Source organism: Telmatherina bonti, assembly GCF_933228915.1.
Source record: "Telmatherina bonti genome assembly, chromosome: 4".
Classification (NCBI taxonomy): Eukaryota; Metazoa; Chordata; class Actinopteri; order Atheriniformes; family Telmatherinidae; genus Telmatherina; species Telmatherina bonti.
Genome location: NC_136622.1, coordinates 20,259,365 through 20,286,304, shown reverse-complemented (window position 1 = coordinate 20,286,304; position 26,940 = coordinate 20,259,365). Strand labels below are relative to the sequence as shown.

General features: G+C 39.2%; 1 protein-coding gene across 2 annotated transcripts in view; it reads left to right on the top strand.

Moving 5' to 3' along the window:
- kif1b (kinesin family member 1B) overlaps positions 1–26,940 on the top strand; it is a 52,492-nt gene that overhangs the window by 4,771 nt on the left and 20,781 nt on the right. Inside the window, exons 3-21 of one of the 2 annotated variants that reach the window (XM_079239106.1) lie at positions 13,775–13,851; positions 13,994–14,173; positions 14,668–14,736; positions 15,056–15,234; positions 15,886–15,997; positions 17,251–17,328; positions 17,423–17,488; positions 18,034–18,109; positions 18,430–18,508; positions 18,607–18,749; positions 19,895–19,936; positions 21,529–21,740; positions 23,012–23,091; positions 23,941–24,016; positions 25,127–25,206; positions 25,537–25,643; positions 25,876–25,959; positions 26,421–26,601; positions 26,726–26,798. In XM_079239106.1, coding sequence (XP_079095232.1) covers positions 13,775–13,851; positions 13,994–14,173; positions 14,668–14,736; positions 15,056–15,234; positions 15,886–15,997; positions 17,251–17,328; positions 17,423–17,488; positions 18,034–18,109; positions 18,430–18,508; positions 18,607–18,749; positions 19,895–19,936; positions 21,529–21,740; positions 23,012–23,091; positions 23,941–24,016; positions 25,127–25,206; positions 25,537–25,643; positions 25,876–25,959; positions 26,421–26,601; positions 26,726–26,798 — 1,994 coding nt within the window. The remainder of the gene's footprint in view (positions 1–13,774; positions 13,852–13,993; positions 14,174–14,667; positions 14,737–15,055; positions 15,235–15,885; positions 15,998–17,250; positions 17,329–17,422; positions 17,489–18,033; positions 18,110–18,429; positions 18,509–18,606; positions 18,750–19,894; positions 19,937–21,528; positions 21,741–23,011; positions 23,092–23,940; positions 24,017–25,126; positions 25,207–25,536; positions 25,644–25,875; positions 25,960–26,420; positions 26,602–26,725; positions 26,799–26,940) is intronic. The other variant, XM_079239105.1, reaches the window with a different exon arrangement.

The window sequence follows — 26,940 nt, the reverse complement described above, 5'->3', positions numbered from 1 at the left end:
TTTTCTCTTTTTTGTTTCCCTTAAGGGAAGATGCCAGGTTTTCATGATGGTACTACTCCCCCCACCCCCGCCCCCCACTTACCTCAATGTGAAGAATAAACTAAATGGCAAAGTGAAAGGGAAAACAGAAGGTCACATCAATTAAACCTTCACCTTTCAGATAGAATTCTGCTGAGTGTCTTTTCAGTAACAGCTAAGTGGATGGTGACCTTACAAAAAAAAACCCTGCAGGGAGGAATTTGCTCACCTATAGTGTGAGTGATATTAAAGAGGAGGCTATCACCACAGCAGAAACAACAATAAACCTACCTTGTATGAATGAGTAATGGAGCATACTTGTTGCACAAGTGGGGAACATTGGTGTGTGTGTGTGTGTGTGTGTGTGTGTGTGTGTGTGTGTGTGTGTGTGTGTGTGTGTGTGTGTGTGTGTGTGTGTGTGTGTGTGTGTGTGTGTGTGTGTGTGTGTGTGTGTGTGTGTGTGTGTGTTAGGGATGGTCATCCCTCAGTTGAACCATGTGTAGACTGGTACGACTGACCTGATTAGGACCAATAATCCAGCAGATTGCTTCAGATTGCCACGCCCTGCTACTAATCCCTCTGACCCTTGTGTGTGTGTGTGTGTGTGTGTGTGTGTGTGTGTGTGTGTGTGTGTGTGTGTGTGTGTACACCTATACAAATACACCCACTCAGGATGATGCTTTCCTTATGAGCTGCAGCTCATATTGTTTTGGAGCGACACTTGCAGATCAGACTCCCACATTCCAGATTGGCCTCCGAAGGAAGACAGGACAGGCAGATCTCTGTGTTCATTACCAGCCTTTTCTGTGTCATGACATTGTTAGGCGAGAGGCACAACTACATGTTACGGTGTTCACTTGGTCTTCACTAGAGCTACCTGAGACAGCTTTGTCATAGAAAGCAACAGAGTTGGGGCACATTCATGTCAGCCTTTTTGATTCAAATCCCAGTCCGTTTGTTTGGAAAGTCGGCTTTGTTTGGGGAAATGTGAAAGTGCAAAATTAATTTTGATCCAGATCAAAGAGTCGGACTCTGTCTGCCTGCAAACACAAGTCTTGGTCAATTTCAAGAAGACCAAATACAGGAAGTGGACTACAAAACAAAGTGCATTGTGAATTCAGTGCACAGTCTTCACCCGCATTGCGTGTAAAAACACAGCCAAAACATATGCATGTGGAATGATAGATGGCTCTGTGCGGGAGAAACGGTTCACTGGGAACACATGGAAGAATCTGGTCAAAAGTTCTGATAAAAGTCTGATCAATCAGACCGCTAGGATCTGCAGCTTCATGCCGCTGGTGGAGAGAAACTTTAGTCTCATGCATTTTCTGCTGTCTTATGTTCTGCAGTTGCTTTTACTGCTGGATAGTCCAAGACGTAGCTACAATGTTGTTCTGTTTTAAAGTTATCTTTAGAGATGGAATGAATGCATCTCTTCTTTTGTGTACTGTACTTTTTCAGAATATCATGTGCCTTGGATTATCTCTAGGCGATCTGCCCTGGGTTGCTTCCTCTTCTAGGTTTTTGGTGTCTGCGTTTTAAGTTGATGTCTGATAGTGAGGTTCAGCGGATTTTTAATTTTGAACAGTTTTTAGATAAGGAAGAACATTTATTTTGGATTACATGTTCACCTCTTTTACTACAGTATTGAATATTAACAGGAAAGTTTTTTTTTCTTATTGGTTTCTAAGACAAGATAAGTTTTCAGTTATTTATGTCTTCCCTGTGTTCAAGGTTTACAGTGCTTTTTAGGTCAACCTTTCTGAAAAATAATAGTCCTTGACTCTTATGTTTATTGGCTTTCCAAACAAATAAACCCCAGGTTATGTTCAAACTGAAACATTCATTGGCACAGAGTAATTTTCCATCGATAAGCGTTTGTGATATAAACGTTAGCGCAACATGATGGTACCTATCAGGGTTGCTGGAACGCACAGTACTTGATGTTGCAGTGATTGTCTTCTCACAATAAAGTTGATTTAGCTTGGTAGCTTATCAAAGTATTAGCAGTTGTTTGCATAAATATCTTTTTATTATGTTACTCTGTTAACAGTTAAGACCTTAGTGAGGTGACCATTTATCTAAGTGATAGTCTATACCATTTAAATGATGATAGAACTATTATTATATTTTAGGTTAGCTTGTTCTTCACACTCAAAAATAGAGGTACCAGCTTGTACCTAAAAAGATACAAATGCTTGTTGCTGGGGGTATACTCTTTTGAGAGACATTTCTGTACCCCTCAGTTCTGGTCTATTTTTGTACCTTATCAAGTTCAACCTCACCTTATCAAGTCCGACCTCACCTTATCAAGTCATGTTTTTTGATGTTTTCACAGCATTAGGCCTGGTCCATGCAACTTAGCAATATTATCTTATCTTTAATCGAGAAATATTCTTCAAAAAATCAAAATACTGACCAGCCGTACACTTAGTTTGCAGCATCTGACCTTCATTGTCTGGTGTAGTAAATGACTGTTAAGTAGTACTACTGTCATCACTCAACTCTGCTCTAGTTTGTAACATTACAGCCATTAACATTACATTTTTCAATGCTGCAGGTACCCTTATGGTCGAAATGGTACAGATTTGTACTTTATGTTACTTTGAACCCTTTTTCGTACTCTGAAGGTGTGCTTCTGCTCTCTTAAAGACAGGTATTGTACTTTTGAGAGAACATTTCTTTAAAATGTACCTATAGGTACAGAAATGTCCTTATCTTGTACCTCTATTTTTGAGAGTGTTTAGGCTTAGAGTTGATTTTATCATCAGATGTTGAAGAAACAGGAAAACTCAGGCTCTAAAAGGTGATATATGTGTTGCTGTTATAAGAATCACAACCACATACAGTATCTTTATATGTACTGTAACCATGAAAAAAGGGTTGATCTGGAAAACCATTTGTGTCCCATTTTCTAATGAGATTTTAGCTTTCTTTTAAAAAAACAAAAAACAAAAACAAATACAATCTTATAACTTTTAATAATGTTTTAGTCATTTAATCACTTTTAGTTCCAGCCTATGAATGAGCTGAGTACTGATGGTGTGAGCCTTTTTTTTTTTTGAAAATGTGGGATATCTGAGAAGCTGATTGGAGAGGGGGATGGGTGCAAACGCAGCCGGGGAAGCAGAGATGGTGAAAGTTGTGCACGAGCACGACTCACGTGTAGGACAGCGTGAGGAAGCATCACATATTCTCTCTGCTGAAATGATGAGATTTTTGTCTTATGATGGAGGCTGACTAATATATTCAGTTCATGTAGATTAGCTGAAACTAACGCGAAGGCACAGCTGTTACATTTGCATCCATCACGATGTGCGGTAATTATTTTGGACTTGCCTCCGCCTACAGACAAGAAAAAAATGTCTTGCTTTTGTTGCTTAAAACACAAAATGGTAACAATCATGAACAATACATGTGAGAACTTGTCTCCATGTTCTACAGAATCAGATTGTTTTATTTGGATTTGAGTCCTCATCCTGACTTAGTGATGCTGATTAGAACCGCTTGGTGAAGACCTCATCAGTCACTGCATCCTTTGTTGTTCTTATCACAGAAAGATAGTCTTTCAAGACTCTGGGTGTCTGTGCGGACTTGTTTTGTCTCACTGATGGATTATCCATCATGCGTGATAGATAAAAATGTAAACATGAAAGCTTTGACTCAGTACTGTATAGACATGGCACTTAAAGGGAAGCAGCATAATGCTCGATCCTGTGCAGCTCACTTCCACTGATTGCTAATGGATATGACATGAAGGCCTAGGTGGATGGATATAGATTTATGTATTAATGAATTTATATCAGAGCATAATGCCCTTGTGCTGTTGCTTTAATTCCAGATGACCATCCTTGGCACCCCACCAGCAGGTTTTTTACTTGTCTCTTCAAGTTGTACTCACCGCAGCCCACATCCATTTGACCCTGACTTGAGGATGAAAACAGGGGCTGAAAAACAGATAATGACATGCTTGTTTTCATGTTATCACACTTCTGGCTCGGTCTGCTTACCTATTCTTGGTTCTCTGCCTGAGTTGGGTGAAATGGCTGGATTTTCCCACATTCAAAAGCGTGAAGTTTTTGTGCCCTCTCTGACACCGGTCCCTTTCCAGACTGTATTGTTTGGTTTCCTCCCACAGTCTAAAGGCTGCATTCAGACGCAAACTTAAGAGTTTTGCAGTCGAGGCACGGGAGGCTTGTTGGTGAGCTTCATGCTCATTTTGTATTATTCATGTGTAAAAAAGTTTAGGATTGGCAGTATAGTGTTTTTAAATCCTCAATAAGCTAGAAGAAATGAGCCCTAATCAGGTTAGCTACTGGTATTCTCAGTGGCTTCAAAATGGAGCTCATGCTGTCATTTAAATACTGTATAGCTAATTAAGACCAGTAGAGCGTACTATCACACTTGTAAATACCTTCACAGGCACACATACAGAGTGAGTATCACACTCGGATAAGTGTGGATGAAAGGTGCTCGCTGTCTGAAATAAACTTGAGGCATTTGTTGGTGCTTTCCCTGATTGTTTTCATGTTTCACATTTTAAACAAATGAGGAAAATTAAAAAAAAAAAAAAGGTGTGTGATTTTGGCAGAGTCATATATCAGTTTTGTGTTAATGTCATGATTACATAAAGCCAGAAAGCATTTAAAGTGAGTCTGCAGTCGCTGAGTGGAGAGAGGCGAGTTGAAGAAATCCAGGTCACTGCTCTGTAAAATGGGCGCCTGTTGTGTGCAGTGAATGCAAGGGGCTCTGTGTTTTGCCCTGTCTGCACAGCCTGCTTTACACTGTTGTTCCCACTCAGTCGTTTCTTAGTTTGGATGATTTGATCATTTTCCACTCTGTTCAGACAAATTATAAATTTGGGATATATGTTCACTTCTCTATGAATGCAGTTTGTGTCAGCCATGGCACATGCTTGGAGATGGATGTTCATTTTAAAGTCACAGATTCCTTGAGTTGTTCCTCCTTTTGGTTGCTATGATTATTTCTAAACATGCAATGTTAACATTTCCAGAAGCACGACTATTCCTATGAAACGAATAGCTTTGTGTTTTGTGTTTTTGCCTCTTCGCGCGGCATGTGTCGGCCCTCTTCCTTAAAGCTGATAGTAACAAGACCAAGGCAGGCAATATTCAGCTCCCAATACATGAAGTTCTATTTTTGAATGAGAATATACCATGCATGCCAAATGTGCTGTTGCAGCAGCTTTTCATGACCCAGGATGTGTTGGGAAAGATCGCTGACCTTTGAAGCAGCACCTGCACAGAGAAAAAAATACACCCCTGGTGCATGTGAAGCATGATATTGTGCTGAGCTCAGGAACCTGCTACATTTTGTTCATGTTAATTGGCAACAAAAAAAAACTGGGAAGTATTTATGATTTATATGGAAACACAAGGAATTCAGTTTGCAAGATTTCTAGATTTTCATTTATAGTTAAACTTCTGCTTTTGTATAGCGCTAGTGCTTTGTGCTTTGTGAGTTTAACCCCTCATGTCATCACCTGAGAAGCTGTCTGGCATCCCTCTTTGTTGTATCTATGTGTTTGTTTAGCTTGTGAATGGAGTCCCGCTGGCTTTGCATGTTTTCTCTGTCAGGTGGCTTCTAGAAACCTCTCTTTAGCCCGTTATTCTGTACTTTGTGACTGTCTGTTTGTGGCTGCTAATATCGTAGACACAGCACCGGTTGGATGTCAGTGCCTGTGAGCTGGGAGCAATGTATGGTTTGGCTTGGAGTCCAGCGGAAAGATTGGGCGGCTGAAATCTGTCCATTCCTTCCTGTCACTGACAGTCTGTCGGCATGCAAAGCACTAACTGCCATCTGCTGCTGTATAAATAGACAGTAGAACAGAGCTGGAACAGCTGGCATATAGACCAAGACTGTGACCTCTGATACTGCTTTCTAGCTTAACAAGCAATCCCACCTCAGCTGATTTATATGGATGAATCTGTCGCCATGTTTTCCCTATAAATGCTCAATGAAACCATTTAGAGCAAATGTGATTGTTTTATTATTATGAAATAAAGCTAATTTTGTACATTTGCAGTTAAAGACTGATATGAAATTTCCTTAATGTTTGCAGAAAATGGGGGCAAAGCCTCTGGAGAAACCTTGTTATTCATTATGTGCACATCCTAAGAGAAAACAAAGAAACTGTAGACCTTTCAAATAACATTGCTCGTCTTTTTGCTGCACCATTACCAAAAATGGCCCAACAAAATCCTCTTAAGTTTGGTAGATGGTGGGAATTAAATGTGATTGCTGGCCAGCTGCGGGTAGCTGTGAGCTTTTTTGTGCATTGCATGTCAATTATGAGATATATTTAAAAATAATATGTCGACACATTTTATAAGGGTAAGTAGCAAATTGAAGATCTTAGTTCCATTGTTTTCATTGTCCGGCTACATTTTGCTGACCTCAGTCACGTTCCAACGAAAACATCCAAAGTTTCTTTTCTCTGAGTGTGGCTGTCTTTTCTCTTTATAAAGAAGAGGTGGGTAGAGGCTGTGTGAAAAGGGTCATTGTTACAGAGGGGACTGGCCACATAAAGCCTTGTCATAACAGATTACCTAATGTTTTGTGCGGTCTCTGTTGTCAGCTACAGTACCCCACATTCAGTGTTTTGTTCTAGTGTCTTCCTGTGGTTTTATTCCCTTCTCTTTTCCCCTCTAATAGGAAGAAAATACTGACCATAAACACTAAATACTGGTCAGCCGTCTTAGTATGAAGTGAGATTTTGTCATCTGAAACTGAGTACTTTCCTTTAGACTTTCAGTAACAACCGTAGAATGTTAGTTAATGGAAAAGAAATTGTGTGCCCAGTGTTTGGATAGAAAGTTAAACATAGTTAGTTATTTTGATGATTTTTGGGTTATGTCCCCTGAAACCCCAGCTCATCTGCTTGTCTGAAAGCATGTTGGCAGCAGAACTCAGGAATATGGATTTGCTCTGAGGGTATTGCCGCGTGATGCCTTTTGCCATTAGATGTTAAACTGCTCTGCGTTCAGTGGACCAGCTAAGACCCCACATCATTTTTTGTTTTGGAGAGGCTGTACATCCTGTGTTGTGGTTGCAACAAGCTCAGCTGTTTGTCAAATGTGCACAGCCATGCTCAGATGCTACTTTTAGCCCTCAGACTTGAGCTGCATGCAGTGATAACTCTGTCACCTGCGCTGCAGCCCTGGTAACCAAATCATCACACACTCCCTGCCAAAAAACTCTAATGAGCACGCAGAGCATTTCTGTAAGAACCCAAACATGCACCCCATCTAGTCTTTATGCTTCCTGTCTGAGACTGAACAACCATATTTGCGTTACTGTGGTACTCTCACACCATTGGCTCATGTCAGCAGCTGCTTTGCTTTAGCATTGAACTGGGATGAGACTCGTTTTTCTTTTTATATGATTGGCATGACAAACACGAGTAAGCCTGAACTGCCATGCATGTAGCAGTAAAATGAGGAACTGATGCTGATTGTTTCAAAATGTGAAGCTGGATAAGCATTTGGAGAGCGCAGACCTTCACCAAGCAACCCATTCCCACCCATATTGTGATTTCAGTCCTATACTATAGTCCAACATCCATTTGATATGGGTACGCTGTTAGATTGCTAGATTAACCGACAGTGAATCCGCATTGTCTTGGCTGTATTGTGGTGTTTGTTCCATATTTACCTTAATTTGTTCCTTTGCAGTGATGAAAATGACAAAGATCTAATTTTTTCCTGTTCTTATCATTGTGTCCAAAATTTTGCATGGATCCAGATCAAACTTTGATATCATGTAAAACCTGTTGGTAACCTTTCCTGTATGTTTTGGCCAAGCACCAAGACTTTTTATTGTGGAGTTAGAAGCTCTAAGAACCCTTCAAATAAATTCCTGGATCTAGATGGTGATGCGGATCACTTACTAAATTTAATCAAATCTAAGCTAGTCAGAGAGTTGTTCTCAGAAAAAACAACAATAAAGACAATCCAGTGTCTAGTAGTTTTTGCATAAAGTTGCAGACAGACAGACAGATGAATGCTGGCAATAACATAACAATAATAATAATGATAATAATAATAATCAATCATAATAATGATGATGATAATTAATTAATTAGTAATGAGTTTCTTGCTGCCTGTGAAATATGAAATATCTTATCTTTATTTGATTTCCATTGGTATCACTGAGCAGAGGACCAAGTCATGTGTAATATTGAACCCTCTCATGGCGTCATTCACATTTTTAAGTTTATATTCTGTTTCCTAAACTACTCTCAGGATAAACTTGTATTTCCTTGTGCTGCTAAGTTTTGTTGCACTTATGTGGGTAGTAAATATCCTCCATGTGTTGCCTCTCATTCCAAATCAAGCAGAGTGGGAAGGAAAAGAGAAGGGCGGAAAATATCTGAATATTATCTAACCGAAATGGAAATTTTCTTTCCATTCAGACTGATATTTATTAGCATGGAGATAAGATTAGACTGAATTTATCTGTTAAGCAAAGCAAACTATTATTAAATTGAATTGAAGCTCCATCTCTGCTCAAGGCGGCTGTTACTGAATTAGATCTATATAAATTAAAATACACTGACATGCTCGAATTAATTATTCATGTACCAAGCAATATTTAATATTAAGAAACTTTGTATCGTGTGTCATCAGCATTAACTTTGATCCACTGATGCTTCCACAAAAAGAATAAGATGTATGTTATTTAATATGACTGGTCACTTTTTGAGTCTGACTGCCTGCTGCTCCTGTTAATTTCATGGTAATGAGTTAGACTCACATGTTCAGACTGTGTAGTTTTGCAGGTGTAGTCAATATTTTATTCAGTAGAAATTTGAGTCCATTATGATTCAAATGATTTGAAATGGAAGTAATAAATGTATAGTTGTTCTCAGAGTTGCCCACATGCAGACAATGTGGGAACGCTGTTAAAATTCATCAGTGTTGCTGAAACAAGCAAGCTGCAGTTTTCACTGAATGCTTGTTTTCCCTTCCAGCTCATCGATCTTGTTTCCCTTAAAAGTTTAAATATGGATTTATTTGGTGCTGTTATCATCCTCTTGTGATCCTAAATAGGCATTGATTAGTTTGAGTGAACAGCTAGCTGGTTCGTTGATGGTTACTGGAAGAGATAGGCTGATGGGTTCATCCATTTTAGACTCTGCTTGTCTTAGGTGAAAGGGGTTAGCTTTTAGTTACATGTGGGGCTCAGAGACCCACTAATAACCTCATTAAGAAAGGGTGTTTTCGCTTTCCTGGCTGGATTATAGACCCCATGTTGAACACAGTAGCAGAAAATGTCTGCCAGCTTCAGCCAGCTTAGTGATGTCCTTTTGATGGCAGGATGTGGTTAGTTAACTGCCAACCACCTTGCTTTGAAATGGAGAGCTCCTGTAGAGTGACAGTATCATGTCAGTTTAATATTCTTTACTACATAACCTTAAAATGTAAGACATTATAGTAAAATAATGTTACACTGTGGCTTGTCTTACACACCGCAAGTACATTTCTGTATTAAGAGTTTATTTCCTCTTACATAGCCCTCCTCACATCTTTGCATTTATGGATTTAATGGATATTTTGTGTTGTGTGGTGGTCTGATGATGACCCAGTGTCTGCCTTTGTGCCTGCTTCCTTTTTTTTTCCATTGATCATTTTGTGTTGAAATGATATACACATTTTTTTTTTCTTATTTTCTATTCATTTTGTGAAAGGGCTAAAGTAGTTAGCCATTTTATTGCTCTTGGGGTCTGATATAAGAAGTAACTTTATGTCTTAGCTACAAATTCCAAAGCTTTGCAGACAGAGTCTTCTACATGTTTCAGTGTTTAAACCATGAGAGACTTTTTAAATCTGTTTTGACAGACGACTTTAATTGTCTGTAAACCTGCATTTTGAAGTAAATAAACCATTTGTAGAGAGCAGTGATAAGGAATGCTCGACAGTAGAGAAAAGAGAACGCAGTGTGCTGCATCCTCTCCTTCTGAGCCAAGTTAAAGTTGTTATGGCAACCAGAGTCTGGTCCTATACCTGTTGCCATGGCTAAGACAGACAAATTGATGACGCTGTTTATGAGGCAGCAGAATGTCTTCCATTTCAAGTGCAGGGTGAGACTCTGCGTGGAATATTTCTTAGAAGTGGAATGCATAGAGATTCATTGTCTGACATCTGGGCTCAATTTAGAGGGTGATCTGTAGGTTCAAGCACAGAAAGTCTATTCAGTGACTCTTTATTCAAATATAGGAGCATACATAGTAGCTGTGTTGGAGATTTAGTTGACAATGGAGAGGCAAAGGGTCATACATGTCCCCACTAACATGTTTTCCTCATAAGGGTAAAAACTTGACCGCTACATTTGTGTAGTAGTTGCATCCCTCTCCTTGCTTCAGTTTTCGACTCTTATGACGCACTGAGATTAGTCTGTTTTGAGTGGGCAAGAGAATGAGATGTTCACGTCACATTTGTGCATGAATCACCTTTTGCAGCTCAGCAGTATCCTAGTTGCTGCCACTTTTGATACCTTTTTACAGCATATAATCCTCTCTCTAGTCTCTGATAAGAGTCCCAGAATAAACCAAGACCTTGACAGACACAGATGTCAGAGACCTCACATCATTCTTTGTCTTGCTAGAGCGCCACTGTGATTTCCTTTAAGGCTCTTCTGTCACCATCAGTCTGCTTGCTGGCTTTTAATGGGCATTTGACTGTCCGAGTGCCCCACATGTCCCACTGTCTCACCACCTTTGTGTTTTTACTGCGGCATAGTCTGACACTGAATCAGAGTTGAGGCTGCCTCCTCATTAATAGCCTCTGTAGATTGTTCCAGGAAAGGGGAATAAGGGCACCAGTAACCTAAACCTCCCTTCATTTCTTCGTGTCCTGTCTCTAATTTCCCTTTGGAAGCAGGTCAGGGGTGAAAATGGGCTTTATTTAGCCACCTGTCTTGCTGTATCCTCTTCCAGTGCCCAATATGGAAGCTGCTTCTGTTCACCTTAACCTGGAGATTAAAGTCGGTACAAGCAAACACCTTTTTTTTTTTTTTTTTTTTTTTTTAACCTGTGCGAGAGTGTTTTGCTGCAATAGCAGCTGCACACATATTTAGCATGAAGCAGTTAGTGTGCTGCTTTCTGAGGACATGCTGTGCCTCTCTGTCAGCATGATGTGACCCATGGAGGGCGATATGCAATCCCAGTCTCTCCACTTCTCCTGCATTATTGATAAGTGCACTGAAATCCTCTCGGCACATAAGGCACTCAGCTGGCGACATCTTGATGCAAAAGCTTCTAAAGCACCCTCAAGTCAAGGAGCAGGACATGACTTGAAATGGCCCATTAACAAAGTGCACAATTTGCATAAGAAAAAGCTAATTACTTCTTTGTGTTGGTAGTGTCGGCTTGGTAGTGTAGAAAGGGTCAAATGTTTTAAATACTGAACGTACACAGATTTTGTTTACATCTAGTATACCTTTTTTCCCTTCACTTAGCCTTGCGTTTCCATTGTTAAATCTGTTTAGATTGTTGCTAGGACTTCAGCTTAATGTTGCAATATTTTTAGCCTCTTTCTCCCTCTTTCCTCTTCCTCTTCCTCTGCAGCTGTGGAGGTTGATCCACCCCAGACTTAGCAAACTTCACATTAACCACAGACAAAGACACCTTTAACCTATCAAAGTACAGTTTGTGTAAGCAGGTGTGAAGGACAACTGAATGGCTAAATATCTTGTAATAAGTTAGCATCATCCTCCCCCTCCCCTGTCACATTTCCAGTGTGAAGCCCGAAAGCGAGTACACTTGTCCCACATGTACCAACCTGCATGGTTGAGGCAGATGACATACCAGGCATGGGTAGCAGATTCCTTCTCATTAGGAAATGTGTGTGGCCACAGGGAATGGCTGTGCTGTGTGGAGACACTCTGTCAGCAGATGCTGTACAGCAGGTCGATTGTTGCAGCAGAAGTAGTCTGTGTTGTTACTCAAACTCTATGAAGTGCCATCAGCATATATCAGTGGTTCTCAAGCTTCTTTCAACATTACAACCTCCGTAGAGCAATTCTTTATGTAAGTACCCCCTTATCCAGGGGTGTCAAGTTACATTTTAGTTCAGGGGGCACATTTAGTACAATTTGATCTCCAGGAGATCAGACCTGTAATATGGAAAGAAGAAGAAGTATATTATAAAGATCTTAACATTTACTAAATTGTCCTTATAAAAAGCATTCAATTTGTTTAAAAAATTATGATCAGAGCAGCTCCACATGTAACAAGTTATTTTAAATGTACATGGACGTACATTTCCACATGTGGGTACCAATCCGGACTAACATAACTGATACAAACTGAAGTCAGATATATTAAGTTGGAAAGCTAGAACAAGTTATCCTTTTTTTATTTTCTCATGTACCCCCTGCAGTGTCTCAAAATACCCCATTTGAAAAACACCGGCCTATGTAATCAAAGTTGCACTGGTGATTAAAGATCGCATGTTCGGTAAAACTTGTGTGACTCTCGAGCAAGACAAAAAGAAAGCGGATATCTTAACTTGTCAGTGATTCATGTGACTGTCACTTCCAAATATATCACTCAGTCTTCTGATTGAGGAACTAGGTAGCAAGGAAGCCACTGTTGCACAACTAGCATAATAATCATGTGGGCTATCAAATATTTAAAATGTGGTCTGAAATAAGAAAGACTGACTGAGCAGAGGAACAACAATGACTTTCATGAAAATGTTTATAATTGGCTTTCAAAGATTAAAGACACAGTAATTGCTATTTTGTAACAAATGAAGTGCATATGTGCTGTTTTTTCTATGTATATACACCAGTTCACATAAGATAAATGACCACTTTCTTTTTGCCGGAAGCAACATGATTAATTTTATCTGTTAAACCTCAGTGTAAGTAAAGTTATATCTCTTTGCTACACCTGGAGGCACTCATGTCAGTTAGAGAGCATTGACACAAGACTCTTTGTTTGGTAGAAATTTGATTTCAGCACTTTTTTTTTCTTCATTAGGATTTTTGGGTCTGCATTTACTTGGGCTATGATGATATGTTTTCGTCCCGATTCGATTTGATTCAAATTTTTTGAATGTTGATTCGATTTAAATTGCGATTCTCATGATTCCCAAATGTTGCTGATTTTTGTAGACTAAAAACAAACACAAAAAATGTACAAAACTTTTTTTACTTGTCATTTTTCTTGATTTAAATTAGGAAAAAAACACAGTAGCCAGACCATCATTTTGCTGTTATAATGCCCAAGAAGACAAGTAAAAAGATCAATAAAAATTACAAAAATTTATCATGGATTATTTTTATTTATTTGAAAAAAATGATTCTTTTAACAAAAAATAAATAAATAATAATCGATTTTAAAATTGTGAACAAAAAATCCTGATATTCAATTTTTTTATTTGATTTTCCCACCCCTAGTATTAACCCTTATTGCGCCAACCTGAGTTCATTCATATAATATTGACTGTATAGGTTGGTACCATGTTGCCAGTACTGTTGACTGAAGCTAAAAAATGAAATTTATTTAACCTGGGACTCACCTCTTTTGGTAAATATTTAGCTCGTGTCATCGGAGACGTTAATACGTTTCTTTACTTGACCGTTTGGATAAAAGACACATTATGTAGATGCTCAAAGCAGCTTTAAAATGCCTCTAAAGGAGTATAAGTGTAGTAGTTGACTTAATCTCGTATTCATATTCACACAAGATGTTTCAAACCACATTACTTATTTTGCTTCTCCTCCACAGCTATCCTCAATCCCAAAGCCCCAAAGGAACCAGCAAAAACCTTCAGTTTTGATTACTCCTATTGGTCGCACACCACAGTGAGTTTTAACATTTCTTTAGTTTTAGAATCCAATATAATGAGCTAAGCAATCCCAATGTGATGCATAATGTATTATCCATTTCAAATACTGTCAATTTATTCTTATGCACATTTGAAATGACCCATTTCTTGTGTTACAGCCTGAAGACCCCTGCTTTGCATCACAGAATCAGGTGTACAATGACATCGGCAAGGAAATGCTGGAGCATGCTTTTGAAGGTTATAATGTCTGCATCTTTGCTTATGGCCAGACTGGAGCTGGCAAATCCTATACTATGATGGGCAAGCAGGAGGAGGGACAGGAAGGAATCATTCCCATGGTTTGTATTATAGATCTTCTAGAATTTAAAGACCAACTTTAACCACTTTCCCCATGCACCATCTTATCTTCCAGTCTTTATTCATTTTTCCTGTTTATTTGGATCATAAATAATTCATTACTACCCTCAAACACCTCTGTCTTTGTTATTTTCTTTAATAGTTGGCTACCTTCAACTGGTTTTTCTGTCATTCTTTTGTATTTTAAATGTATTGATAGGCCTCTTAATATTTTAGGGTTGCAATTTGGTTCAAGAGCAATCATTTTCTCCATGGCAGATTTCTCTGCTTAGTATCATTTGAGTAATTTAACTTAGTTCCATTAGTTTCTGACATGCTCACCCTTAAAGTCACCACCGAACCTGCTAAATTGACAAATAAATCATTTTGTTTTTTTATGGTTTTGTTGCAGTGTGTCTATTATCTAGCTAACATCAACTTTATCATTTCACACGCCGTTTATTTGGACTAAAAATCCTCTTTTTCTGCCTCTCAGCTCTGTGAAGATCTATTTGAGAAAATCAATGAAGGCAGCAACAAAGAGGAGCTCTCCTACTCAGTAGAGGTAAGTTCTGGCAAGCTTTAGGGTCGGTAATCCCAGTTATTAAATCATGCCTCTTAAATGATTCTTGCCTTCTAACAGTGTGTGTGTTAATAGTCAGACATCCAACACATATTGACTACAAGATGCTTTATTTACCCCCTTCTTCTTAAAGTCTCACAACACAATGATTTTGAATTTGCTGTAAGGTTGTTAGAATGTCACAGAACTTACTTTAATGTAATCTTGAGCTGCTTTTTGATAGTTTTTTATATATTCTGCCTTATTTCACCGGAAGGCAATGTTCTGGGACACCTGAACTGATACTGTTACTGTTTTTTAGGTCAGTTACATGGAGATCTACTGTGAGCGAGTACGAGATTTGCTGAATCCCAAGAACAAAGGCAACCTACGAGTGCGAGAGCATCCACTGTTGGGTCCTTACGTCGAGGATCTGTCTAAGCTAGCTGTCACTTCCTACACAGACATCGCTGACTTAATGGATGCAGGCAACAAGGCCAGGTAAGCTAAGCACAGAGGTCATGCTGAGATCATGGGATGAGATGATGAACTCACATCCTAATGATTCAGGGTGATAAGAGTTAAGAATGTACGTTGTCAGTTCTGATAGAGTGACTAGTTCAGGACCCCTGATGCTTCCCCATGTTGTGTCCATTGCTTTTAATAAGACATCAAATCAAGCTGGAGCTGAATAACTTAGACTCTCTTCAGAAAAACACGTCAGGTAAAAATTATATTTAAGTGGAATGAGTGTAAAGTGGATGTAATACGTGTGTGTCATGGGAGTGCTTGTGGGGAGGAGTGAACTATGCTTTAATCTTTCTGTGCTGACTCAGAGGGCTTATTTCTAGAACGTGGCGTGTAAAGCCCGTAACTCCCCTGTGGCCATCCTTCTGTGTGTGCCTTGCACATTTCTGTCTGGTGTCCTTGCAATATTATCCCCGTCCGCTGCACAAAGTAATCCCTCGGACGCAGTTCACAGTAATAGGTGTAAAAGCCACAGATGATCGGTCTCATAATGGCCAAAACCCAGGTTTCAGCATGAATCAGAGTGGCTTATTTAATTGAAGGAATGATGAAGTTGTCCTAAAAAATGTTCAGAATTAATTTTGTTTTGTGTTCCTAACGATGCCTCTATCTGCCAACCTCCAGAACTGTGGCTGCCACCAACATGAACGAGACCAGCAGCAGGTCCCATGCAGTTTTCACCATTGTTTTCACACAGAGGAAACATGACAGTGAGACAGACCTCTGCACAGAAAAGGTCAGAGCTAATTTAAAAAAAAAAAAAAAAAAAGTCTCCTTTTTCATAGACAATGAAATATCCACTCTTTTTAGCACTCTACCTCCTGATCTCATTTTTTTAAAATGTATTGCCTCATTGTTTCTACCCATTGCCCATTTTTCACATTCTTACTTATTTTTCTCACAGATGTTCCCTTAAGCTGTTTTCATACATTATGTGGGTTTCAGGACAGTGCCTGCAGGCTTCTTTGTGCACACATAGTAGAGAGCAGGAAGTGGTTTGTGACAGATGTGTTCCACAGCTGGAAATCTTCCATTAGGTGTATGTGAGGAATTGACCCAAGGGAACATGCAGGAGGCAGGACATGATGCTATCTTTCCACCTAAATATTTCCTTTAGTGTCCTTGTGTTAAATGACTGTCTTCTTCAGTCGGAGCGTCTCTACCGGTTTCAAGTTAATTGTACGACAGAAACGTCATCAGAACACACTCCCTCTCCAGACAATTACCAGCTTTGTTCACACATGGGCCCTGTTGGGCGTCGTGCAGGCATTCTGTCAGAGAGTGGGTAGGAAAATGTCTGCGTGATATTTGGCCCTAGTGATTTGGACACTTGTGTTTTCATGCGCAGCCCCTTTGGATTTTTCTCTTGAAAGTTTCTGGAGTGTTGCAAATGTATAAAATAAGAACCTAATTCAGATATAAATGTAAAAGTACCAAACAAAAAGGGAGCCATTTTAGATGTGACTTTTAGCATTTCCGTTGATTGTGGAGACACAAAGCCCACTGTGTTATTGGAAAGACAATGCTTATTGTAGCTAACTATCAGATTTTCATGCCATGCTGCATTTCTGACAGAAATGCTCCAGTTGTAGAATGATTTATATTTTGTTGTTGTTTCTTGGTTTGTATGTTTTGTATATTTTGATGGTGTGATTTAATATATTTTTCATTCAACAAAAGGGATAAAAATGTCATGTGACCTTGTCACTTCAGTAAGCTGTGTTCAGAATAATGTGTTATTTAGTTTATTTGAAGTGTGTGTTCAGGGGAGAACAGTCTCCACAGGACTAGTACTGGCAGAAGTGCTCATTCCAGTCTGTTTTGATTGTTAAGCTTTTCTGTTTTCATTTTAACAGTAAAAATGTATTTTTGTTGATGTATAACCAAATAAGCCTGATAACTATTTTGTGAATAATTTACCCACACCTAATTCAGATTGATATTTTCTATAAGCATTACATGTCTAATGCATTGACTCCCTCCCCTCAGGTCAGTAAAATCAGCCTGGTAGACTTGGCAGGAAGTGAACGTGCAGATTCCACAGGAGCTAAAGGTACCAGGCTAAAGGTAAGACGCACATCTCCCACAACACTTAACTGCATTAATAAACAATTGCCTGACATGAGCTCGACAACAACAGAATAATTATTTGTGATTACAGGAGGGAGCAAACATCAACAAATCTCTCACCACATTAGGAAAAGTTATCTCTGCCTTGGCTGAAGTGGTGAGTATTTTGTGTTTTTATCATGTTTTATTTATTGTCTTCTCCTCCTTTACAGTCCACCTCTTATCCTCGACAACTTGACCCTGTCTTCTCAAAGACTTGGTGTTTGTAGCCTGGCATGCTGTAACGTTTGCCCCTCTGTTTTCTCTTCTCTTGTCCTTGTAATGCCCGCTTACACAGGATAACTGTACCAGCAAGGTAAACCCTTTGACAGCTAAAGCACTGACCTCTAATTCATCCCAGGAGACAGATTTGACAGCTTTTTGCTATGTGCAGTGTGGAAAAGTTCAGCCATAGTATCACCTTAAGTGCTGTGCTTTTAGGAAGCATGCACAATTACATCCACCATTGCGTTGAAACAGCAGCACATCATATCAGTCCTTTTTTCATTTTACTGTTATTTTAACATTATAACACTGCATAGCCAAACAATGTTTAAAGAATGAAGACACAAATTATCTGGGGTTTTTTTTTTCTTTATGTTTTGGTCTGTTTTTTGTTTTATTTTTTTCCCTTATCTGATATCATGGGTTTTCCTGCTGCAGAGCAAGAAGAAGAAGAAGACTGACTTCATCCCATACAGAGACTCTGTTCTGACCTGGCTGCTGAGGGAAAACCTCGGTATGAACATTTGTGTCACTTGATAAATATATAGTACTACTGGATTTAGTTTTACTGTTAAATAAAATCTTCTTGTCTGTAGCGAAATATATGAGGCCATTTGTATAATGGAATATGAAGGAGGGATGAAAAAGGCTGGAGCTAGTAGTGTACATTACTCTGCCATTTAGAGAAGAACACTGTCAGCAGACAGTATTTCAACCAAACTAGACAAGGACACCTCGCCTTTTGAATAGTGCATGTATGGAGAGATATGCAGTGCCACACACAAACACACACATTGTCAGATAATTAATCTATTTCCTAAACTTTTGTTTCAGGTGGAAACTCCAGAACAGCCATGGTCGCTGCTCTCAGTCCTGCAGATATTAACTACGACGAAACCCTCAGCACGCTACGGTACGGTTTCTTCCCCACGCAGAGATTCTAGCTCAGAAAAAGCTATTGCTGTATGTGCAGATATTTAAGCATTCATCAGTTTGTCTTATTATTTTTAGCTATGCTGACCGCGCGAAGAACATCAAGTGCAATGCTGTCATCAATGAGGATCCCAACAATAAGTTGGTGCGCGAGCTGAAGGACGAGGTTGCTCGACTAAAGGAGCTGCTACGCGCGCAGGGCCTGGGAGACATCCTGGACAGTGAGTTTTATGCCGCCACAGTTGGCCACGGAGCCTCTACATTCTCTGTCAGGGCCTTCCACAGGCTGGCAACAACTTCCATCTGACTGTCTCATAGCTTTCAGCCATCCAAACTTTGTTTCATTGCAGTGCTTGAACTGATGACTGGTTATAAAAGTAAACAAAACTAAACCTTTTCCAATCTATTTTCCGCCTTCACTGGTTTATTTTGCCGCCTTCTAAGTATAACACCCAATATTTGGGTTACTGTGTAAAATTGAAATAAAAAGTAAATCAATAAAGCAGAATATAATGACTTCTAATGCTCATATACTAGTAAATACAGCACTGAAAAATCTCAAATATAATAAGTAAAATATAAGTAAAATAGTGGGTCATTTTGAAATTAAAATAGTTGGGGCGGGGCCAGTATAGCAGCTAAACTCAAATTTCCTGAACATTATTTTTTACTATATGTTTTGTTTTTTTTTTTGCATATTTCTGAATCTCCACCCTTCCGCATCTCTCTAAAGTTTGCTTAGTACCTAATCGTTCAGCTATTCAACTTTTTCCCTTTAATCTAATAAGTTGTTATATCTTTATTGTGCTTCATTTCCAGGCATTTATACTCTTCATTCAACGTTTAAGTAAAAAAATGTTAGTTTACACAATTTACAAGTTGCTGTATTCCATTTTTATTCATAATTTCACACAGCGCCCCAAGTTTTTTGGAGTCGATTCTCTGAGTGGCGGATTCATGTAGAGCATTAAGAATATATACATGGCATATAAAGCGCTTCATAAAACATGTCTTGAAAATAAATTAAGTCATGTGGCTAATTGTGACTGATAAAGCAAATGGTAGCTTCAAAGCTACATTTAAACATTTCACTCCATTTTCTGTACACAAAATTAATGACTCATACCATTGTCAATTAGAAACATAATATCCCCATTAATAAGTTCGAATAGCTAAAGTGATTAATTATCTGCCTACTAGCTAATGGCTGCCCAGATCGTGTGTAATGACATGGCACTAAACAAGCCAGTCCGTTGCATTTATTCTCATCAGTTCCATCCAGCTTTCAAAGGATTTCTGTAACTTTCCCTCTCATTCTACTGATGCTGACTTCTGACCCTTCTCATCTTTTCCTGCCTCCCCTCAGTTGATCCTATGGGGGATGATTGCCCAGGAAGTGGAATCAAATGTGTGTATATATGTGCTAGTCATGCATTCTGTATCACTATTTGCTCCAAATTATAATGGCTAACATTGCTTATGACCCCCTTTCATTACCTTTATATGAAAACTGCTGCCAGCTTTGCATGTTAATTGCACACAAAAAGCAAAAGTGTATAAGAATAAATCTTGAAATGCAAGGCTTTTGTAGGTGTGCTGATCTGGCAAGGGTGAGCATGCCGTTACATTAGCATGCTTTGCGCTTTGCTCTTCTATTATTTTTCAAAATGATGGGGGTGAGGCAGCTATTTGCAAGTCTACATCCAGCTATTTTAGAAATTACTTTTGCAACATCGCTTTTAGAAACTTAATTCAGAGTTGCGTATCAGCCTTCCCCACCCCCAACACAAATGCATAATTTTATAACCATGTCACTCACTCTCTGAAGCTTCTTTTGTTGCCAGTGGCTCTTTCTGCTTTTTATTGTGTTTTCTTTCACTAATCATCCACAGCAGGTGACAGTGCTCAAACCTTTAGAATGCCGCTTCTGAGTTCTCAAAGCGAGGCTCAGAGCAACAGACGGAAAGGTGCATAATTTAATATTTCTAAGTAGCTGCACCAGACGTGTGTATGTATTCACACTTGACTAACTTAGTTTGCTTTATAGTCTCTGCTTTAGTTTGATAGAGTGCTGTGTTGTTTTTCTTAAACTTCCCTAACAAATCTGCCCTCTTGCTTTCTTATCTAATATTCTGTGGACATGGTCCACATATATTTATACGTCAGACCAAAATATGCATTCATGTGTCGTTTGTAATTTGCAGTGTGTACGCATAGATTTCACTCCAGCATTGTGTTTTTATTTAGTTGAATATCTCTGCACTTTGGATCTATTTCTTGGGATTAAGAAAGCCCATATTATTTTAATCTTCACTTTTCTAGTGTTATAGTTGACTCTGACAGCGAAGTGTGTTGAACAATCGATCTAACCTTTGATTTAGGCTGCAGTGGCTTTGTCATGGTAAATCTGCGAGTGCACGTGTGGCTTGAATCAGTTTACTGAAGTGCAGGCTGAACTTTGGCAGCATGTGTCTGATGTTCTTCCCTCATCAGACCCTCATGTAGTCTCCATCTCCCTTTCATCCTGTAGTTGACAATCTGATGGCAGTTTTCACTCTGCGTTTTCAATCATGATAAAAGTAAAGAAAAAATGCAAAAGTAATCATCTCCTCATTTTTTTTTTTAAATGCTTAGAGTTTATAGTTCCAACCCTCATAAAAAATCCTGTCTCTGAAACACTTTTAAAGAGAGCAGGGAACAAAATCTTTATTTTTTTCTTTCACCATAGATGTAAAATAAGACTTACATTTTCTGGTGTGAAAACTGCTGCTCTTTGTAGCTGATGATCATACTGATGTTTGTCTTAACCCTTTGGCGTACAGTGTGTGTCTTACATGGATCTTTCCTCCCCTTTGTCCCTTCTCTTTCCCTTGTCTGTCCTCTCCTCCTATTTGGTATTTTGTTCTTCCATTTTCTACGTTTACTCCCTATATCCTATTTCCTGGGCCTATCCCACCTCCTTTGGCTCCTTTTTTCTCTCCCTCTCTGTGTTTGGCTCAGACCTCAAAGACATACAGAACAATAAGCATAGATACTTGATAGCCTCAGAGAACCAACGACCTGGCCATTTCTCCACAGCGCCTATTGGTTCCCTGACAGCCTCTCCATCCTCTGGCGCTCTGTGCAACCAGGGGGGCCTGCAGTCAGTCACCAGCATCCAAGAGCGCATCATGTCCACACCTGGAGGAGAGGAGGCCATTGAAAGACTTAAGGTACTGTGGATGTTGTAGGATGCAGCACTACAAGAGAAAAGCCAAACAGAGTTCTTCTCAAGAACACAAAACACGTCTTTACCTTTCTTCTGTTCAACCCATTTTTCCTTTTCTTGTCATTTGGCTTGAAAGGAAAGGGACTTGTGAGTTCCAATGGAAGCCATATGCTGAGAAAAAATGTAGTAATCATGCTTAAATGACCAAAAAATAATCTTTTTTTATTTTTTATTTTATTTGAATATTTTAATAATAATCAGAGAATTGTTTTTTTAATGATAAAATATGTATTTTGTGACATTGTTTGATTTATTCAGCAAAAGAAAGTCCTGTTGAAATATCATTTGATGTAGTGTCACAAAGTTTGATAAACTAATCAGGAATAAATATATTCATGGCAGCTTGAAATTACTAAACTGACAGCACAGGCCACGTATTTGTTAAATGCAGTCATTCAACGTCAACGTGACTGTTTTAATAAGCCCCCACACACAGACTTGAATAAGATTTATTTGGCATCTCGGTCCACATGTGGTCTAAGAACGGACTGCCTCCCCCACTCTCCGTGTGCACACTCATTCTGTAGCATTAGCACACAGGGCTGCAACACACAGCCATGAGGAGCTGCTGTTCCCATGGCAACCATGGTACCCAGTCTGTCTGTCATCCCAGTGACATCAAGCACCGACGCAAATGCAGAGGAAATTAGACAAAAAAAGATTCAAGTCTTATTGGCTTTTTGCTGTCATAGTGAGGCACATAATATCCACATTTTAAATGTGTTCCAGCTATACTGGGGACACAGAATAAAACATTGCAAGAAAATGGACCTTTTCAGCTCTCATAAAAAAATCCACTGAGCCGTTTCATTCTAAATTGGTATATTCTGGTTCATTAAATATTTAGAGTTCAGTGTTTCATTTAATAGATCAATATATGGAGCATGGAATGCTTCTCACTGCTTTAGATGTTGAAGATAATGTAATGTTGAAGATAATGTAGTGGCTGATAGGTGGGCTAATAGGACCATCAAAGGAGTGGTATAATTGCTTACAAAGAATTATGTTAGTCCCCACCCCCCACCCCACCCTAACGTAAATGGGAAAACATATCATTTAAAGAAAACAAAAACAGGTTTCTTACTAACATAGCACACCAAACCCAGAAAGGTTGTTAACAAACCACATATACACCTTACCCTCTGATTGGCTGCTATTAGCTAGTTACTTTACCCTGCTTGTGTTTTTTCTTCACTCTTTGTCTCTTGTGTTTAGGAATCAGAAAAGATCATTGCGGAGCTCAATGAAACCTGGGAGGAGAAGCTGCGGAAGACAGAAGCTATCCGCATGGAGAGGTCAGTGTCATCAGACACGGGCTGCTCATTTACATCTGCATTTCCTGAGGCTTGACGTGTCCCAGCATCTGCATCCACCTCATCAGTCTTAATTGGGATTTATAGACCGTCTGAAGTGAATGTCAGATAGTCTGATAGCTCTGCCCCTCTCCATTGCTCTGTGACGTCAAATAGCAATCTGTGTCACCCCCTTTCTGTAACGTTCCAGAGCACACAGCATCGCCTGCCAGCTCATGCTGCTGTCTGTCAGCTGTGTGTTTATAATTGTGCTTCTTATTCCAGCTGTTATCATATCGAAGTCTTTTTTGTAAACTGTGTGTCTTCATTCTCTCTGTGTTTCCGCGTGCCTGTCTGTGTGGACATTTAAAACAACTACTACCACAGTTCTATTTTCAACATTTTTGAGAAGCACGTCCCAAGAGCTTGCTCGTCGTGACTGTAATCTTGCTGTTAGGCAACCCCTTGAGGCTCTGACATTGTCTTTTCACTTCACTGTTGCTGTCTGTTTCTCTTTTCTTCACCTATCTGTCTAATTTCCTTTGCACTAGTTCTGTCCATTTCCCTTACCTTCTTTGTCGTCACACTCTGCTGCACAAACACCCCTGTCACACCCTTTCTCCCCCTTTATCCACTCATCTGTAGCTGCAGACATCTGCCATATAACAGTCTCATACCACAAATCACTCGCTCTGATGTTGTATAGCATTTTCTCATTTGTTTCTGATGAGCAGCACAAATGTCACTTGTAAAAATAAACATACCAGTAAACCATGTTGTAGAACTGATGCAAGACAAACACACAGCAATAAGCTGCTATTTCTGAGTCTGTTTGTTGTCCCTTCATCACAGGGAGGCTTTGCTTGCAGAGATGGGTGTAGCAATCCGTGAAGATGGCGGCACTTTGGGTGTGTTCTCTCCTAAAAAGGTAGGAGATATTGGAAAGGATGAAACACATTATCAGACACTGATGATGAAAAGGCGACCATGTTGAATTTTCTGTGGGTGAGGATACCCTGTCATCCATCACTTTTTTTCTGTTGTCTTTTTTTTTTCCACAAGTCCTTCTTGTATTGTTCCAGTGTATTCTCATAGTCCGCTCTTATCTTTCTGTCTTTCTACTCTTTGATTTATTTTCTCCATATACTCAGCTCAGCCATGACCAGGCATTTGATGAACAATTTGATTGTTTTTCTACCAAGAAGGTTTGTTTTATGAAATAAACAGATTAAAAATCTTTCCTGCATGAGAATCAGCCCTTAAACTGGCACTTTAGGTATTTCTAGGAATATGAGGTAAAATGTGTTTGTTTGTTTTACGTGGCCCCCACGTAGATGGTTTATGCTTCTAAGTACTTTACATTAACTTAAAATTAGATGATCTAAAGCAGAGTCTTTCCTGCATAATGCTTTGTGCATAGTAGGGAATTCAAGCCTTTGTTGTAGCTGTATGCTATCGTTGTTAGTTTCCCTGTCCTTTGTAAATCTCCCCAGCTAGTAGGACCAATGCTATATGTCGCAGTATAACGACCAATGGATGTGTTTGTATTTGCTCGCTAGCAGAGTCATGATAGGGTTATGGTTAGATTTTAGGGAGATTTTAAGCTTTAATAACTCAGAGCTTTTATTCCTCATAGAATAAAACTTCTACTTGTCTTCAGCTTATGTTCTGCTTTCTTCACATCCATTTTTCTCTTCCTTTGATTCTTTTCTTCTTGTTTCTTTTCCCTTCACCCTCCATGGGTTAGCATTTCAGTGAGAAGCCTTGTGATCTCTATACAGACTTTAATGGGGTGTTTTCCCCCAAAAAGGTTGGTGGTTTAGATGAGTAATTTCTGGGATTGTCTGTAGTCATGGAGACGCTAGAGGTGTCAGAGCTGTTCGTGTTTGTGTGTATCACTGGCACAGGAGCGGTGAAATGTATTCATACTGTGGTAGTTTGCTTGATATTCCATGTATTTTTTTTAACACTAGTGCTTATTTATAAAAAAAACAAACAAACAGTTTTTGCAAGTTTTTTGTTTTACTTTCATCTGCAGACTCCACATTTGGTCAACCTGAATGAAGACCCTCTTATGTCTGAGTGTCTGCTCTACTACATCAAAGATGGTATTACAAGGTAAAAGTTAAATAACAGAAAATGCTGCAGAAGCAAAACAAGGGGAGCTTTGGGAGTCAGAGCTGCAAAATCTCCCAGTCATAGCCAATCTTTTTACAGTATAAAGTTACTTTCCTCTCCTCTTTGTTCTATTGGTCAACTGTGCAGAGTGTCTCCTGTTGAGTAGATTTTAACCTTTTGTTCTGCAGGGACATTATAAGTGATGCAAGAACCAATTGTTCTTTAGTGCTCATGATGAAATGGGTTCATTTTACTTCTGCTGCTGACTTTTTTAGCTGAAATTGTTGGGAACGTTGTGATAGAGCAGTATGCAATGTCTGACTTTTTCAGGGTGGGTCAGGCTGACGCTGAGAGAAGGCAGGACATCGTTTTAAGTGGAGCTCACATCAAGGAGGAACACTGCATCTTCCGCAGCGAAAGAAATGCAAATGGAGATGGTGAGACATTATTTTTCATATTATCTGTTGATGCAGTCCGGTGCAGCTTAAAGACAGATTTAAATGCATGTAAAAGCAACTTGTGGTGCGTGTCAGTGACTAAAGCAAAATTAGAAATTTAAATCTTCCGTTGTTAATGGAAAGTGGAGATGGTTGACCTTTACTGTTTAAATTTGAATGATGATGAACTTTGCACAGTGAATGACTTTGGGTTGATGTGCTGTCTCCGTAGTCATTGTCCTGCTGGTTCCCTGCGAGGGATCAGAAACCTACGTCAATGGTAAACGTGTCGAGGATGCCATCCAGCTTCGTTCAGGTGCTTGTATTATCATTTTTGTGTGTAGAACAAAAAACTAACTGAAGTATTTGTACTGCAATTGAGGATTTGTTCATTACATTTCTGAACATTTATAACTGACTTTATAATAATAACCTTCTTATTTGACTTTATATATACAAGCCAGACAACATGCTCCTTTAGTAGGAATACTTATGATTCTCTTGAGGTGACTGAATATAGGAACAGGACTTCTTCTTCTTTTTTGTTTTGGTTCTTTTATACTAAACTATAGATGCCTTTCAGATAACAGTAATGTTCAAGAACAAAGAAAAAAAAAAGTCCAATTGCCTTTATTCAAGATCTTAGGATTGCCTCAACTTCAATCAGACAGTTTACAACAATAACAACAAAAAAACTAATGATCACTTCAGTCCTGAAAGAGACATGTATTTTCTAATTTCATGTTGTGCTTTTTCCTGTGGCGCTTGTGTGCTTAGGCAACCGTATTATTATGGGAAAGAACCACGTGTTCAGGTTCAACCACCCAGAGCAGGCCAGAGCTGAACGAGAGAAGACGCCATCTGCAGAAACCCCTGTGGAGCCTGTGGATTGGACGTTCGCTCAGAGAGAACTGCTGGAGAAGCAAGGCATTGACATGAAGCAGGAAATGGAGAAAAGGTATCCATGCTGTCCTGGTTGTTTCATATTTATTGAAAAAGTATGTATCGTATAAAGTTGCCTAAATGACTTCTAATATAAATTTATATCTTGTTTTCACATTATATTTGATCTGCTTGCATAGGCTCACTGAGATGGAAATCTTGTACAAAAAGGAGAAGGAAGAAGCAGACCAACTTTTGGAGCAGCAGCGACTGGTGAGTTCAGTAAACTGGAAGATAATCTGACCCACTTTGTGAATTTAAGGGATTCAGTCTGCTTTCACTTGCTGGCATCTTACATGTCTGAGACAGGTTAGTGTAGAGTGGGTTTAAGACTAGTCAAAATATGATTTAGATA